This window comes from Arvicanthis niloticus, chromosome 22 (assembly GCF_011762505.2).
Source record: "Arvicanthis niloticus isolate mArvNil1 chromosome 22, mArvNil1.pat.X, whole genome shotgun sequence".
Classification (NCBI taxonomy): domain Eukaryota; kingdom Metazoa; phylum Chordata; class Mammalia; order Rodentia; family Muridae; genus Arvicanthis; species Arvicanthis niloticus.
The window spans coordinates 49,451,834-49,470,025 of NC_133429.1; the positions used below are offsets into that span (position 1 = coordinate 49,451,834).

General features: G+C 44.9%; 1 protein-coding gene and 1 long non-coding RNA gene across 2 annotated transcripts; one reads left to right on the forward strand and one right to left on the reverse strand.

Moving 5' to 3' along the window:
- The first annotated feature begins 241 nt into the window (after positions 1-241).
- On the forward strand, positions 242-5,912 carry LOC143436333 (retinol dehydrogenase 16-like). Its single transcript, XM_076920545.1, has 4 exons — positions 242-665; positions 3,043-3,301; positions 4,510-4,673; positions 5,078-5,912. The coding sequence occupies exons 1-4, from the start codon at positions 353-355 to the stop codon at positions 5,293-5,295; spliced, it is 954 nt and encodes a 317-aa protein (XP_076776660.1). The 5' UTR covers positions 242-352; the 3' UTR covers positions 5,296-5,912.
- On the reverse strand, positions 5,326-17,810 carry LOC143436334 (uncharacterized). Its single transcript, XR_013106445.1, has 2 exons — positions 8,017-17,810; positions 5,326-6,731 (listed from the first exon to the last, which is right to left on the reverse strand). It is a non-coding gene; the product is annotated as an uncharacterized LOC143436334 (long non-coding RNA).
- Positions 17,811-18,192: the final 382 nt, after the last annotated feature.

The window sequence follows — 18,192 nt, forward strand, 5'->3', positions numbered from 1 at the left end:
GATACAGAGACAAAAGGTGAGTGTGGGACTTGACCATGGGACCTCTGTAATGAAACATACATGTATCCAGACATGGGTCCAGGAAGCAAGGATCATAAGGGGATTGACTTGTGTTATTGAACAGTCAGTTGTGTTTTCCTTGGCAGTTAGATAGGGAAAACGAAAAGTCATTACACATCCACAGGGCAAAGTAGTCCAAATACATGAGAAGTCAGGATTAATGATTGTTAGGAAATGCAGGTGGACTGCAGGGCAGAAGAGTGGATTCCTCGATGCCTACACCTTTCTGAGTGAGCAAGTACAAGGCTCATTTTGACTCAGTATTTCTCTCTCTACTTGGCTTAAACAAGCCATGTGGCTCTACCTGGTGGCACTTGTAAACCTGTGGATGCTTTTGCGCTTGTTCAGGGAGAGGCAGGTGGTGAGCCATCTCCATGACAAGTATGTCTTCATCACAGGCTGTGGCTCAGGCTTTGGGAACCTGCTGGCCAGACAGCTGGACAGGAGAGGCATGAGGGTGCTGGCTGCATGTCGAAAGGAGGAAGGAGCCAAGCAGCTGAGGAGCAAGACATCAGACAGGCTGGAGACAGTGATCCTTGATGTCACCAAGACAGAGAGTATTGTGGCAGCCACTCAGTGGGTGAAGGAGCGTGTTGGGAACAGAGGTACCATGAGATTCATGTCTGTGTTGTTGGTTTCTGGTCTGTGTGAAGGGAAGGCCACTGTAGTCCTGAAAAGATTTCTGCTGGGGTCAGGGTGGTGTTGGAGTCATTGCAAACTTTGCACCTCTCCTGCACAACAGTCTGTCCTCTTACCTCTACACTGAGTCCTCTAAGAGACCAAGATATTATGTCACAAATAGCTGCTTGCTAGAGGATAGACTGTTTGTCCACTTTCCCTCCTCAGTGCTGGGTCACTGCACCCTTTTCCTGTGCAGGTCTTACATGAGTCAGTGCTCGTAACCGCTGAGCCATCTCTCCAGTTCATGGACTATATGGTGATAGCATGTCATAGGCTCTCTTCCTGGGCCCATGCTTCAACTTCTTTGCATGACTCCTTCAGTCCTGACCTTCAAGTGCCCTTCAGGTAGCACCTTCACCAATGACCTCTCCTGGCCTCTCACAGTATCAAGCATTATTTGCTCTCCAAGACCCCATCAAACCAGTACCACCTGGCTGAGTCTATCAAGACCAAAGATGTCTGTCAACATGAGTTACAAACTTGGCTGCTTCTGGATCTCAGCTTATCTGTTCTCAGGAAACACTTTTCAGGTTTTTTAATCTCAGTAATGCTCATCTCTTTTGAATCTCTATTAATTGGTTTGCTTGAGCTCAGCATCAACTGTCACATTAACTCAAAGGTTTCACTTCAATGTTGCTGCTCTCTTCTGAATCAGGGCTCACTCTTCAGCTCCAGGTGACCAGAATAGCAGCATTTCAACTCAAAATAGCCGATATCCCTGAATCTTCCAAGCTACTAAGATCATCCCTCTGAGGTCACAATAATCAGTGGCTTTGTAGTCCCTACTTCCAAAGCCTCCTACAATCCTACTAAAAACATGGGTAGATCTGTCCCCACAATACCCCACGGTAATGGCACCACATTGTCTTCTTTAGGGTTAATATTGCTGCAATGAATCACCACGACCAAAGAGCAAGCTGGTGAGGAAAGGAATTATTCAGTTTGTAATTCTAAATTGCTGTTGACTAAAAGAGGAAACCAGGACAGAGTCTCAAACTGGGCAGGAACCTGCAGGCAGGAGCTGATGCAGAGAGCATGAATAAGTGCTGCTCACCGGCTTGCTTCCCATGACTTATTCTCCTGCTTGATTATTGAACCCATAGTCCATCAGCCCAGTGGTGGCACCACCCACAATTGGTTAGGTCATTGCCCATTGATCACTAATTGAAAAAATGCCTTAAAACTTTATCTACTGGAGCCGTTTTCTCAACTGAGGCTCCATCCTGTCTGATGACTGTATTGTATGCCACATTACCACAAACTAGCCATTATATTATTTTTGGTTAGGGTCTGATGAGAGTTCAATACTGACTTTCTTCAATGTAGATGTTGATCAAAATTGATCACAAGGGCAGCTTCACCAGAGCCAAAAAACAGCACTGTTTTTAAAAATCTCCCCCACCAAGTTTTCAATATTTTCATTTCTCAATGAATATTTTATGCACAGATTAATTTTACTTTTTGTCTCTTTTCTCCATTGTATTTTTTCTCTTTGCTCTTTCTCTTTCCTTTTTAGAATTATAAGAAATAACAGTCCTTTCTTACTACTACATTTTCTGGCCATTTGAAAGTATAAGGCAGTAGTGTGGAAATGTCTCATAGTACTCTGAAGATACAGGTATCTTTTTCAGAGTTCTATGTCTGTGAAGTCATGCCATGACCACAGTAACTCTTATAGAAGATACCATTTAACTAAGGCTGGCTTATATGCAGAGGTTTAGTCCATTATCATTATGTCAGGAAGTGTGTTAGGTTATAGGCAGATATGGTGTTAGAGAATCAATTGAGAGCTCTACATCCAGATTCACAGGTAGAAGGAACAGCAAGATTCTGGGATAGCCCACTTCCAGTGAATCACATGATCCAAAAAGGCCACACCCACACCAGCAATGCCCCATTCCAATGGCTGCCATTCCCATTCAGACCACCACAACATATAAAAGAATAACATCTCTATAAGGATGGCTTGAACTTGTAAGTCACAAATACACTTTTATAGTCTCCAGATTAACAAAGGTGTACCATGTTTCACCATCTGTTCTTAAACTTAGCAAGTCAGAAGGGACTTCTTGCTGATTCCCAGGTAGAGAACTGGGCCACAAAGTCTTAAAAGATGAAGACATCCATGCTGTGAGCCAGCAGTGTCCTACATGTGTTCCCCAAGTGTATGGATACTCTTCTGTTGTTCATCATATCCTATTGTCCAGTAAACACATGTCACAGTGGTCTTACCTTGTTAACTGTGCATTTTATCCATAATTTAACCTATTTTGTGTTACTGTCTTTTCCCACTGTCCCCAGGACTATGGGGCCTGGTCAACAATGCTGGCATCGCCACCCCTTCAGGTCCAAATGAGTGGATGAACAAACAGGACTTTGCAACTATACTTGATGTGAATCTGTTGGGCATGATTGAGGTGACTCTGAGCATGCTGCCCTTAGTGAGGAAGGCAAGGGGCCGCATAGTCAATGTCACCAGCATCGGGGGTCGAGTGTCTCTTGGTGGAGGTGGTTACTGCATCTCTAAGCATGAAATGGAGGCATTCTCAGACTCTCTCAGGTACTGGAAGGTAAAGGGGCCCACAAGGAGTGCTTTGGGAAGGTTTTTATTTAACCAAACTCTTTAAGTACCTTTATGGGGAGGAGACTTGGGTTCTGCATCTCTCTCACCTTCCCATCACTGAATCATTCACTTTACAGCACATTTCCATGGCTCTACAAGAGAGCATGACTGAGACATGAGTTGACATCATTTTGTCCTCTTACAGAGGAGGAAGGACACTGGGAGATAATACTGGGATAAGATTGGAAATGTGAAATTTTGGGGGTCGTGGAGCCAGACCCCTGATTTCTATATGCTGACTATGTTTTTTAATTGGAGTAAGTATTTCCTTCAATTCCACAGATAGATATCAGACCTATTTTAGAGTCCACAATGAATACGTTCTAGCATAACTTATGTGCTTCTATCATGACCTAAAGACTGTGGCAACTGAGAGAATGAAAAAGGAATTAAAGAAGAACTGTGACCTTCTTGTGAGATTGCCATGGCCAGTCAGCACCATTGACTATTTTAGCCATTTGTTGGAGGTCCTGTAGCAGGATTAGATTGCATCACAGTAAACATGAGATCCTGGAACCTCAAACCTGTATCTGTAGGTGCATTCTCTTTGGAGAATGGAAAGACCATTTATGGAATGAGGGTGGTCATTAGGTTGGCATAGGGCAACTTGTGGAAAACTGGATGGTGCAAAATGCTACTTATTTTGTGTTGTTGACAGTGCTACTCTTCCAAGGGCTGCAACCAGGAGAGCTGTTTGAGGCAGGAAACAGGTAGGCTGCCAATGTAAGGGAGGTGGATGCAGGAAGTTGCTATATACAGACTCCCCCAGGAAGAAATTAGGGGATATCCTGAGAGCTGCATAGGACACATGTAGGGTAGATGGAGACTTACTAGTGAGGTAGGGATTACTTGAAAAAGGACTAGGATCCCTTGCATCTGCACTATTTGGAAAAGTGTATTACACAGTGCCATAGATCAGAATGTCTCGTTTTAGGGCACTGAGCTGCACACAACAAATACTTAGTGTGAGCTACAAGAGCACAGAGGAGATGCTCTTATCACAATACCCTTCAACATTTCCTGCACCCCAGGTCCAAAGGGTATGACCTTTCCTCACCACAGGCTCTTGTTGGCATGCTAATGAACTCTGATTAAAGTGTTCTCTGAAAGACCTCTGAAGTCCTTGACATCTGTCTGTCTTGCAGGAGGGAGCTCTCTTATTTTGGTGTGAAGGTGGCTATTATAGAACCTGGACTCTTCAAGACTTCTATGAGTGATAGTGCCAGACTATCATCAAACTTCCAGATGCTGTGGGACCAGACCAGCTCAGAAATCAGGGAGATCTATGGTGATAAATACTTGGCATCCTGTAAGTGAGCTCTGAGAATGAAAGCTAAGTCCACTCCTGAACCCTTTAAAACCATGCTCATTTTTGCAGTTCCAATATTATACTTGTTATCCTCAAAGAATCCTCAGAACATGCTGCTGTTACTTCTGATCCATGAGGATCATCTCATGGGGCTGTAAGTGAAGTCAGGAATGGGAGGCAGTATAAAATTAACACTTTCCATGATATGAGATACAGGTGACTGAGTACACTTAATTATTTCTTGAAGATTCTTTCTGGTCCTTCTGAGGAACTGGGACAGGTTAGGCTTGGCATCAGACACATGGATTTTCTGACATAGAAGATACAGGTTTTCCTCTAGGCTGGTATGAGACAGGAGTGCTGGGAGCTGAATGATTACCTGAATGATTCCTCATTCTGATTAGGTCTGAAAATGCTAAATGAATTGGACCAGAGGTGCAACAAGGACCTGTCTTTGGTGACAGACTGCATGGAGCATGCTCTGACTGCCTGTCATCCTCGCACCCGATACTCAGCTGGTTGGGATGCCAAGCTCTTCTACCTCCCCTTGAGCTACCTGCCCACCTCTCTTGTGGATGCCTTTTTCTACTGGACTTCTACAAAGCCTCAGAATGCCCTGTGAAAGCTAGATCTGAAAGGCCCCCAAGAGGAGAGACCCTCACTCAAGTCTCAGGATAACATGGACACCCAAGAACTCGCAAGACACCAATCTTGATGCAAATGGCAAGAGGCTTTATTTCGGGATCAGCCAGCTAAGGTTGAGACTCATAACCCACACAGAGATAGAGGAGTGTTGACCCCAAGTGCAGAATGTGAGGAATATTTAAAGAAAAAAACACAAACTAAGGGATGATGGGGAATACCAGTGGAAAGTACCAGTTCATCATTTAGTCAGTCATGTGGGGAACACCCTGTACATGCTTTTCTCGGGAATTTAATCTTGCTCGACTATCTACTTTGTGGTTAGCCAGTTCTTAGAACCTAGAGCTCATGAACCGGCTGACCTGCATTCTTGGTTCCGCCTTTTTGTGATCTGCTAAGTTCCTGGAACATAGCTGGCCTGGCTCCATTCTACCTGTTATGGGGTTTTAAAATTTTTCCATTCCTTTCATTCCCCACTTTCTCTTGTCTGCCGTTCTAATCTTAGAAACTACACATCTGTGTCATCATAGTCATCATTATCTTGCCTCTGTAAACCTTGATATTGTTGTTTCAGCATTAAAATCTGTACGGCACTTACCCTTTCTCTAACAAAAGTAACTAACCTATTTAAAACACAGGGCCCTATAGTCAACAGTAAAAGCAGAATCAGGAGTGGTCCCAAGAGGATGAGGGGTTCCAATAAGTTTGTCCTGTTGTCTCTCAACCCCAGGCGGCACAATAATAACTCTCTAGTCCTCCACACCACCTAGCTGCACTCCTGTCCCTACCCTCCCTTGGACAGACGTAAAAATCTTGAGCCAGCCAACAGCATGCCTCTGGATTCCTGCACCCAAACTTTGCTCCTGTCCATCCAGAGATGCTTTGTCGATGGTCTGTCTCAGGGAGGTTCTGGGAGTCTGCCTCAGGAATATCTCACTGTTCCTGGCCTGCAGCTAGCTGGCAGAAGTCAAAAGAGAGTTTGGGACACCATGTCTAGGGGTGGGGGGCTATCTTACAGATTGACCAGATGACTTTTCCAGTTTGGGAAGGTACCTGCCAGGTAAGTTTTTGAGGGGCATGGGAGTTGTTACCCTTCACCTGAAGAGCGCCTGTGACATACGCACAGCTTAAGAGGGTCCACAGTTTTTCCCAATTCCTACTCATCCTTGGAGGGTTCAGGAGCTCTCTTCACATGGGATGCGTGAATCCAAGCAGAGATGCCCTCTACTTTCACTGCTGTGGGAATGGTCAGGAGCACCAGGTATGGTCCCTTCCAGTGAGGCTCAAGATTCCCAGCTCAATGGCACTGGACAAGAACATCATCTCCAACCTGGAACTGATGAGGCACACTCAGGTCTCCAGTTTCATAAGCCTCTTTGAGCTGCTCCCAGGCCTCATGCTGGACGACTTCAAGTGCTTTCATGTGGGTGAATAGGGGTTTAGAAAGAACAGCGTCAGGATTGAATGCTCCACCTGCCTCGGTAAGAGGAGGAGTCCCCCGACAGAGAATCTCATAAAGTGTCAGCTTAAATCGTCTTAGGGTGTTCCTAACCAAGAACAAGGTAAAAGGGAGGAGAGCTGTCCCGTCTCCCCACTGGTCTCTAGGCTAATTTAGTCAGGGTCTCTTTTAGGGTTCTATTCATCCTTTCTACCTGTCCTGAACTCTGGGGACGATAAGCACAATGTGATTTCCATTTGATCCTCAGCTGAGTGGCCAGTCCCTGACTTACCTGGGCAACGAAGGCTAGTCCATTATCAGACCCAATTACCTTGGGCATTCTAAATCTTAGAAAAAATTTCTTCTAGGATCTTCTTGGCTACTATTTTGGCAGTTTCAGTCTTTGTGGGGAAAGCTTCTATCCATCCTGAAAAAGTGTCTATAAAAACTAGCATATATTTGTTACTGTATTTGGCTGGCTTAATTTCAGTAAAATCTACTTCCAAGTAGGCCCCTGATCTGTCTCCTCAGAGCTTTTTTCCTTTTTCAAATATGGAATGTTTAGCATTAGTTAGGGTGCAAGCCTCATACCTCTTAACCACTTCTGAGGCTAGGTCACCAAGTCCTATAACATAGTAATCAGAAGATCTTACCAGGTCTCTTAGCTTCTTGGTCCCTAAGTGGGTTAACCAATGGAGATTAGTTAGATACTTGCAAACTTCTTCTTGGGGAAGTACCTGCTTTCCCCCTTCAGCTTCCTTCCTCCATAGGGGGACTCTCTAATGAGCCCCACCCGCCCCATAGCTTGATAATCTTCAGGAGTGTATCTAAAGCAGGTTTTTCTAATGTCATAATAGTCTTTAGAGCTAAGAGTGGTTAAAATCATTGTCCCTTGGGCTGCTCACTTGGCTTCTAAATCTGCCATCTAGTTTCCTTTGGCAACAGCGTCCTGAGTCCTCTGGTGCCCAGGGCAGTGAATGATAGCCACTTTCTTAGGCAGATGGATAGCCTCAAGGAGGCTCAATATCTCTTTTCCTGCAGATGTCAACAGCCCCCTTTGTCTATATATTGCCCCATGAACATGGGCGGTGGCAAAAGCATACCTGCTATCAGTGTAAATATTGATGGACTTTCCTTCTGCCATCTTCAGGGATTGTGTCAATGCAATAAATTCAGCTTTCTGAGTAGAAGTTCCTTCTGGCAGGCTGCTAGCCCAAATTACTTGCTTCCCATCCACTACTGCAGCTCCCACCATCAGCTTACCTTCAACCACAAAGCTGCTTCCATCAGTGTACCAGTTCAGACTTCCTGGCCAGGGTTGGTCCTTTAAGTCACTTCTGGGACCTGTCTTTTCTGCCAGGATGTCAAGGCAGTGGTGAATGGGAGTAGAGTCATCAGCCCAGTTCCATCAACAGTCCCTTGGTCCCTTGGAAACACTCAGGTTCAGCTGATGCTGCCAAAAGTACTGAAGCAAAGTTATCTGAGGATTTTCAGCTCTGAAGGAGACCAAATCTCAATGAAGAGCCTCATCAAAGAGGGTGGGGGAGTTTTTAAACCCCTGAGGCAGCCTAGTCCACATCAGCTGTCCCACTAGTCCAGTGTCAGGATCTCTCCATTCAAAGGCAAAAATGGGTTGGCTGGAAGGATGTAACTTTAAGGAGAAGAAAGCATCTTTTAAATCTAAGACAGTGTACCAGTTTCTCAATGATTGTTTCAGGACTGAATACTCCGCTCTGGTGTCTACCAGAAAGTCTATAGGGGTCCCCTCCAACTTTAAGGTTACCCTAGGCTTGGGGAAGGGGTCTGAGCCCCATCCTCTCTAATCATCTTCTTCTAGAGCCAGGACCTTAGGGGCCCTGCCCTTCTTCTTGGGGCAGTCTCGAGCCCAATGTCCTTTTTCTCTACAGTAGGCACAATGATCTTTTTCCAACAGGCATCTCTGCATTTCTCCGCTCCCATTCAGTCTTGGTCTTCTGTTGCCCAGGTTCCTTATCTGTCTAAGTGTAGCCGCCCATGGCCACAAGTCAACTGGGTTCACCTGAAAGGGGGCTGGGAATGAAAGGGGGCAGAGGGCGAGAAGAGATGAAGCCACGACAAAGTTCTCTGATCGAGGCTCAAAGCTTTAATGTTCAGCTCTCCATTTAAAGGGGAAGGCCCAACCCACAACTCCTCCTGGTTTCAGCTGGAGATGGGTGGGATAATCCATAATCCGTTCTAGGTCACAGTCAGAGATGTCTCAAGGCAAGCCCAAGGGCAGTTCTGCTTCTGTGTTCTGTGCAGCCAAGGTGGGTAACTCCACCTAGATCCTATCACTTGGCCTGTTGTGGTAAACAAGGTCTCTCAGGCATGCTCAAGGCTTGGGGGGAAGGGCACATCTAGGCCCTGCCATTTCTCTCTCTCTCTATCCCCTACAACTGCAACAGTATTCAAGTCAAGTCCCTTTCTCATTTGCTACCCCACCTATCTTCACTCTCTTCCCTCTCTCTCTTCTCTCTTTCTTGCTTCTCTTCCTCAGTATCCCTCTTATGATACACTTTCTCTACCTCTCTAACTATATCTTGTAAGGAATAGTCTTGCAACCCCTCTATGCATTGCAACTTCTTCTTAATATCAGGTGCTGACTGTCTTATAAAAGCCATAGCTACTGCAACCCTCTGTCCCTCAGAGGTAGGGTCAAAGGGAGTGTAGCACCTATAGGCTTCCATAAGCCTCTAATAGGATTCTCTCCCTCTCTTCTGTGGTAAAGAGAACCTGCAAAAGCTGCTGACAATCATCTCAGGTGGGTTGGTGCAAAAACATCAGGGATTCCACCAGACCTGTAAGGTTGGCAGGATTCTCAGGGAAATGTGGATGGTTAGTTTTCCAATTATATAAATTGGCAGTGGAAAAAGGCCAATATTGTAATGATTGTAAAGCTGGTGGGGCCACGGGGGGCCTGACCATTCAGAAAGCTAAAGCCACAGTGGAATCAATCCAATCACTCAGGGCTCAAACCTCTCCGACTCCGAGTGCCAGCTGCCTGTCCTCCCCCTTCTGCTCCTTGAGGTTCCGGGCTTGGGGCTGGAGCCAATGCAGGGGCTGGCACCAGAGCTGGGCCTGGGTGCACCTGTGGTGGCTGATGGTAGAGGGGTGGTGGTGGGCTTGGCCACTCAGGTGGCTAGTCAGTCTCAGGATAGATCTTAGGTGGAGCCAAAGGTTTTGTTTCTAAAGTTGTCTTTGGTTTCAGTTTAGATTCTGTGCTACAGAGAGCCAGGGCTCAGGAACCTGCCTTTCTTCCTCTCACCTATGGTTTTACCCATGGAGGAGGGTTTTGGACCAGGTCTTGCCAAACAGTGATATAAGGATGCTGATCGGGATGTGATTCTAGTTCTTCTTGAAAAACAATAGCTTCAAAAATAATAGTCAAGTCAAAAGTCCCCTTTGGGTGGCCAGCCAACATCAAAAGTCAGCCACTCCAAGGCACAAAAAGTCTGCCACGGTCCTTTCTTGACCTCAGCTGACAAATTATGAGGCCTAGTTCTAACTTCAGTCCAATAATCCAGTGTCAAATTTAAAGGAGTCATCACAGTCCATTGTCCCAACTAACAAAAAACACAGACAGAACAAACACACAAAGAGACTAACGTGAGTGCCAACACCACTCCAGAAAATCAGATGACTGGGAGGTTTCTCACATCCCCTCTACCAAGAGGACCACCGTGTCCTCTACAGCACACAGATGTGAATTAACCAGGCGTTGCTGGGGTCCCTCACCTCCTGGGACATCTCCCAGGGCCACAGCCGGTGATCCCCCAGCACCTCTGCTGATCACTCCTTTTGTTTCCTCATGAAACGAACATGGGTGCAAACTGAAACTGCACTTTTTAGAAACTGAACAGCCAGAAAAACGGACGGGCACACAATGACAAAACAGAACGAAGCAGGTGAAATCTTACCTCCAAGTAGGTTCTTGGAGATTAGGGTGGTTGCAAATCGTGGATGAGCCCTCAAAGATGAAAGACCCCCAAGAGGGGAGACCCTCACTCAAGTCTCGAGATATTATGGCCACCCAATAACTCACAAGATACTCATCTTGATGAAAAATGCAAAAGGCTTTATTTTGAAGTCAAGACTCATAACCCATGCAGGGGTAGAGTTTGACCCCCAAGTGCAGAATGTGAGCAGTATTTAAAGAAAAAAAACATAAACCAAGGGGAGTGAGGGGGAATATCAGTGGCAAGTACCAGCCCATCATGTTGTCAGTAATGTGGGGACCACCCTGTACATGCTTTTCTCAGGAATTTAATCTTGCTTGACTATCTACTTTGTGGTTAGCCAGTTCTTAGAAACTAGAGCTCTTGAACCGGCTGACCTGCATTCTTGGTTCCATCTTTGTGTGGTCTGCAATGTTCCTGGAACATAGCTGGCCTGACTGCATTCTACCTGCTAAGGGGGTTTCAAAAATTTTTATTCCTTTCAGATCCTTTTGTGTAGTTGGGGCAATAGAAGTACAGTGTGAGGGCATAGAGCCTCAGAACAAAGAAGATTCCTGGGTTCAGCACATATGTGATGTGCATAGTTGCCTGGCTTTTCTTTCCTCATCATAAACATCATGGATATGGGACCACAGAAAAATTCTGTGCTTAAACAATCATTACCATTGTTGGTGAAATAGAAAAATTATCTTTCCTGTCTTGGGTTTACCCATTTTTAGTCATGATTTTTAAATATTTGTGTGTGTGTGTGTGTGTGTGTGTGTGTGTGTGTGTGTATCTGTAATCCATGTGTGTAGAGAACCCATAGAGGCCAGATCATTACATCCCCAGGAACCGGAGTTTCAGATAGCTGTGACTTACCTAACCTTTTGTTGGCATTGGCAACAAAATTTGGGTCATCTATTAGACAAGTAAGTCCTGTCACCAGCTGTTGAGGACCTGAACTCTATTATTTTTTAAGTTAATTACCAAGTTAGTTTGAGGCAGGATCTCACTTGTCACACAGGTACATTATGAGCTTCTGAATCTCTGGCCTTGTTACAGTTCAGCTGGCTTAGGTCTGAAACCCTGACTAGCAGAGGTGAGGGAATGGAGAAAGTACAGACACACAGACACATGTACAAAAAAGATGGCATCAGGCACCTTGTGTTAGTGCCCAGTGTCCTCAGCTAACTCCCCTGAAATCTCAGCTCCTTTATTATGAACAGCAAGAAAGAGGGGCCAGCTAATCCTGTCTGAAGGCAGCTGGTTCAGGCTGGAAACCTCCAGAAGGGGGAAGTTACAGTTGCTAGTATTTACACATTGGTCAATCATCCACCAACCCCTGAACTTGGGCCAGTGGAAGAAGGCTTTGCGAATTCTGAGCTTGACCCATATAGAGAAAAGCTGTGCCAGTTCCCAAGGGTCTGAAACCTCTACCTTCTTATGGTAGTGCCTGGCCAACAGCACACATTCACTCAGGACTACACTCATGCAAGGATTCCTCTGCCTCTTTGGTCCCAATCTTCAGGGGTGTATTTGAGTCTTTGATACCAGTTTAATGTAAACAAGGTGACTTTCCACTCTTATAAGGTCACTTTTTCTCTTATCTTAAATTTATTTTTGTACAATTACATATATATGTGTGTGTGTGTGTGTCTGTGTCTGTCTGTGTATGTACAGATGACACACGTGTGCATGTGCACACACATGTACCCACATGTGTTCTCTCTCTCTCTCTCTCTCTCTCTCTCTCTCTCTCTCTCTCTCACACACACACACATTTTCCTCCCTCTTATCTCCTGTCCCCTCCACCTAACCTCTTGTCTTCTGAACAAGTCCGTGGCCTATTTTCCTGTCTAGTATGTCCTTCTGTCCCACTGAGTTACTTAGGGCTGCCTGTATCAACATAGGTAGGGAGTTATTTACTTGAGCAAGCTCAACTTATCCTTAACTACTATGTTGAGGAATTTGCCTCCCCCTCCCCCAGCAACCATAAAATTCCTGTAGCTCCTCGGGGATGGGTGTGGCCTTATGAGCCAATACCCCTACCCCTCACACCACTGATGGGACAAGCTGATAACATCACTTTTGTATACAACATTCTTCCTCATCCAGATCACAGGAACCAGCTGGCTTTATTGCTACCCAAGATTACACTTCTGTCAGTAAAATCTCCACAATACATTGCACCCTGTGCCCCCTTGAGCTACTTGACGATCCGTTTAGAACTCATAGCACCTTGGGGTTGTTTATTCTCCTATATCTAGGCCACATTGATGGAAAACTGTTGGGAGCCGACTTTTAGCAGAAAGTGGCTATCAGCTTTGCAGCCATCTTGAGCCTTATACCCTGACATGAGACTTGGATTACAATAGCCTACAACAGCTGAGCACACTCTGATAACATCTTGCTTTAGATACCCAGGACTTTCCTTGAGTGTGTGAGATTAAAGGTATGTGAGATTAAAGATGTGTAAGATTAAAGGTGTGTGACTTAAAGGTGTGACTTAGAGATCAGATTTAGAGACAAGACCTAAGGGTATGACTTAAAGGCATGACCAAAAGGCATGGCTTAGAAGTGAGACATATAAAAGGCAAGAGGCAGACAGGAGAGAACAATTTTGGAGAGAACAATTTGGAATAACAGAGATTCAGACACTAGGAGTAGGAGTAGACATTAGACACTCGGAAGAGAACAGATTGAGTACAACTAGGAACTAGGAGGAGTACAACTAGGAACTCAAGACTTGGGACTTGGACTAGGAAGAGAAACTGAAGAATAAACGGGATTGAAACATACTCTGTCTGGTCTCCATTCTTCCAGTCCATCCTCACTCTCTCTCTTGCTGAACCCCGACCCACGGACCAGAGCGGCAGCTTGGGCCGGGATACACTGGCCACCAAGCACAGAGTGGAGAGGGCATCAATGTTTTAGGCCACCCAAAGTGGGGCAGCCTAGGCCCCAACATTTTTGGCACACAAACGTGGGACTAGTGCAGTTCTCAACATTTTTAGCCTAGGCCCCAACATTTTTGGCTCACAAACGTGGGACTAGTGCAGTTCTCAACGTTTTTTGGCGCCTAACGTGGGGCAGCTCGGGTCTCAACATTTTTGGCACCTGAATGTGGGCTAGTGCGATTCTCAACATTTTTGGTGCTTAATGTGGGGCAGAGAGAATGAGAGATCCAGTGAGGGACGTTACCGGAAGAAGGATCTGTTGACTGTCACAGGAATCTACCACGTCGAGAAAGGTAAGGAAAATGGGACAAGAAATTAGTCAACCTGAATCCAACTCTCTGTTTTGGTTTTGTTGTTTGCTGCTCACATGTGTTTAATTTTCTGCTTTTGTTCTTGAATGCTGTCTTTTTTGTTCAAAATAAAAAGAAGCGTAAGTTAGAATCCAAAATACAACCAAAGGTTGATGACAATTTGTCAGAGCCAGATTGTGCTGACCAAGAGGAAGAGGAAGTCAAATTTTATGACACTAAAATTCCCTCTACCTATGTGCCTCCACCTCCAAGTGCTCCCCCAATGGAGACAATGGTTGTAGATCCCAAAAAGGAGTTACGGGGACAAAATTTCTACCCTTAAACAACTGATAGAGTTAGAAAAAGAGTATCAGGACTTAAGTAACCACTTACAGAAATTAAGGACAGAGAAGAGGTCTCAAGAGGCCAACTGCGAAAATCCCCTGGATTTTCATGTTCCTCAACCTGGTGTCCAAAGGCAGTCCCTATCCTCTAGCCTTAGTTTAGCCACAGATCAGCCAGAGGAGGGAAATGCTGAGGCTTTCCCTGTATCAGAGACCAGAGACAATCAAGGGGTTGCTTGGAGATATCACACAGGGTTTAATTTTCAAATTATTAAAGAATTAAAAAATGCAGTATCTCAATACGGTGCCACTGCTCCCTTTAGTCTTGCAGTTTTAGAGTCTATGGCAGAGGAGTGGCTGCCTCCTAGTAATTGGAATACGTTAGTGAGAGCAGTTCTTAGTGGTGAAGACTATCTTATTTGGAAATCAGAGTATGATGAGAATTGTAAAGAGACAGCTAGGAGAAACATTCAGGCAGGCAATGGTTGGTCCTTTGATGCCTTAGTAGGAGAAGGGCAATTTGCTTCTAGTGATAATCAGATGCAATATGACCCAGGTTTATATGCTCAAATTCAAAATGCAGCCATGAAGGCTTGGCGTAAACTTCCGGTAAAAGGAGACCCTGGTGCATCTTTAACAACAGTCAGGCAAGGGCCTGATGAATGATTTTCTGATTTTGTTCATCGATTAATGACAACAGCAGGGAGGATTTTTGGTAATGCAGAGGCAGGTATAGATTATGTGAAACAACTTACATATGAAAATGCTAATCCTGCTTGCCAAGCAGCCATTAGACCTTATAGGAAAAAGACAGACCTTACTGGGTATATCAGACTCTGTTCTGACATAGGTCGCTCTTACCAAAGGGAAATAGCTATGGCAGCTGCCATGCAATGACAATCAGTAAGAGATTTTTTGGCAAGTAAAGACAGAAAGGCATGTTTTAAATGTGGCAAGCCTAGACACTTTGCAAGAGATTGCAAGGTAGAAAATGAGTTAAGCCAGAGACAGCCCAGAAAACAGCCTGGGCTCTGCCCACATTGCAAATATGGAAGGCATTGGGCTAGTGATTGTGGGTCTAAACAAGACGCACAAGGTAACACCCTTTCCCATAATCAGGGAAACGGGAACAGGGGCCAGGTCCAGTCCCCGAACCGACACAAGCCAAAACAGGCTTATGAAGCAGTCAGTGTCCTACCAACAAACACCAATCCCTTTCTGAACTTAGTTGAGCAACACCAGGAAGTGCAGGACTGGACCTCAGTTCTACCACCCACACAGTATTAACCCCAGAAATGGGACCTCAGGCCTTACCCACTGGAGTGTTTGGACCACTCTATCCAAATGTGTTTGGCCTGATAGTGGGAAAAAGCAGTGCTACTATGCAGGGACTACAAATTTTTCCTAGAGTTATAGATAATGATTATCAGGGTGAGATTAAGGTAATGGCACGGGCAATTCAGAATATAGTCACCATTCGTACAGGAAAGAGGATAGCTCAACTATTGTTACTTCCATTGTACCCTACTAATCACAAATATAAGAATCCTAAAAGAGGGAATCAAGGCTTTGATTTCTCTGATGCATACTGGGTACAGCCTATAGTTCAACAAAAACCTATGATGACAATTTGGCTTGATGGAAAGGCATTCCAAAGCTTGGTTGACACAGGAGCTGATGTGACTATCCTAAAACAAAGTGATTGGCCTGCTACCAGGCCTCTTACCCCAAGGGGTATTGGCCAAAGTCAAAACCAACTACAAGGTCCTGAGGTGGAAAGATAAACAAGGAAATACAGGAAATATACAATCCTATGTCATCTTAGGCCTTCCCATTAATCTCTGGGGCAGAGATCTGTTATCCCTGAGAAGCATATTTTTTTCTTTGCAAGAAATATGAAGGAAACATGAAGATGCTTCATAATTGCCTTCAAACTGGAACAGATCAATGAGCAAACCTGACCTGGGAAGTTATCAGTGCTAAAGGAGCCATCACCACCTGCATCTCCATGGTGGCTTTATTGGACTCTTGATTCCCTGATTTAGGATTTAGTGGGGTAGATTGTTTAAACCCACTACCACAGTTATTATAGTTGTTTTTTGGGTTTGAGATTGACTAGAGCAGGAACAGGGATTTCCTTACTTGTTTTCTTTAGATCAAAGCTATGATCAATTTTGTATTTCTATAGATTTAGATTCTGATATAAGACATTTATGAACAGAATAGAAGAGGCTTATACTTTTTACTCCTCTGATAGAGAGAGTTATGTGTTGCCCTTAAAAAAGAGTGTTGCTGTCATACTAACTATTCAGGTGTTGTTAAGTCTCTTGTCTGTTGGGTCCATGTGGTTCAACAAACTGATGGCTTTTGTATGGCAACTGATAGATGCTATTCAAATGAAACCCATACAGGTCCATTATTACAGTCTGGGAGTAGGGGACTCTGAAACCTCTGTCATCAAGACTGATGAGGATTAACCCCTAATTTACATGCTAAGCCGGATAGTCAATGACGGGTAAGATACCTCATCTATATATGGAAGACCCTGAGGCATTATTCCTACATGAATGGTGGCCATAGACCTCTCTGTGGGAGGGGCTGTGGAGAGCCAAAGCTAAGTGAAAAGAACCAGGAAACAAGGGTCAAAGCCAAACACCTTCCATCCCTTTAGGGTCCAAGATTCGAAGCCTGTGCTTGACCAAGCGCCCAGCTGCCTCTCACAGCCCACTGCCCCACAACTCCCCCTTTTTCTTTTATAAAGGAGAGGTGTCATCAGATTAAGTGTCTCTAATGTTGGGAACAGTTTGATACTGAACCAAGACCTGATTGTAATGTTACTCATCTGTTGTTTTAGAAATTGAATGAGGCAGGGTGTCAAGAGAAACAAGGCTCCAATGGCTAGTATGGGGCCAAGGAGGGTAAGAATCTAAGCCATCAAGGGGTTAGAGTACCAAGGGGTTGGGGTGTTGGGAGTATAGTGTGTCCAAAAGTTCCCCCAGAGCTCTTTGAGCATTTGTACATGCTGTTCTACCAGCCCAGATTCATTGACATAGAAGCAACATTTTCTCCCAGCAAAACACAAGTCTCCCCGCCCTGTTCAACAGTCAACAAGTCCAGGGCCCACCAGTTTTGGAGAGCAACTCTTGTTAAAGAGGTTATCTGGCATTGAAGAGATTCAAGGCTGTCTGTAGTAGAGGCCATTGTCTGGTCATGCTTGTCATGAAGTCACCAGCCTCGTGACCTTGAGCCAATGGCTGCCATTCCCATTCAAACCACCACAACAAATAAAAGAATAGAATCTCTGCAAGGATGGCATCAACTTGTAAGTCACAAACATACTGTTATAATCTCCAGACTAACAAAGGTGCACCAAGTTTTTACCATCTGTTCATAAATCAAGCAAGCAAGAGGGGACTCCAGGCTGATTCCCAGGTAAAGAACTGGGCCACAGGGTCTTAAAGGGTGAAGGCATCCATGTTGTGATCCAGCAGTGTCTTGCATGAATTCCCAAGCCATGTGAAAACCCTGCTATTATTCATTGCATCCTATTGTCCATTAAACAGGTGCCACAGTGGTCTTCCTTTGTTGGATGTGCATTTCACCTATAATTAAACCTAGGTTGTGTGCCTGTCTCTTTTGACTGTCCCAAGGATTCTGGGGCCTGGTCAACAATGTTGGCATCTGTGTCTTTCCTGTCAATGAGTGCCTAACAAATAAGACTTTGCAAGTTCACTGGATGTGAATCTTTTGGGCATGATCGAGGTGACTCTGAGCATGCTACCTTTAGTGAGAAACACAAGGGGCTGCATGGTCAATGTCTCCAGCATCATGGAACAAGTTTCTTTTGGTGTCTTTTGGTGGTGGTGGTAGTTACTGCATCTCCAAGTATGGT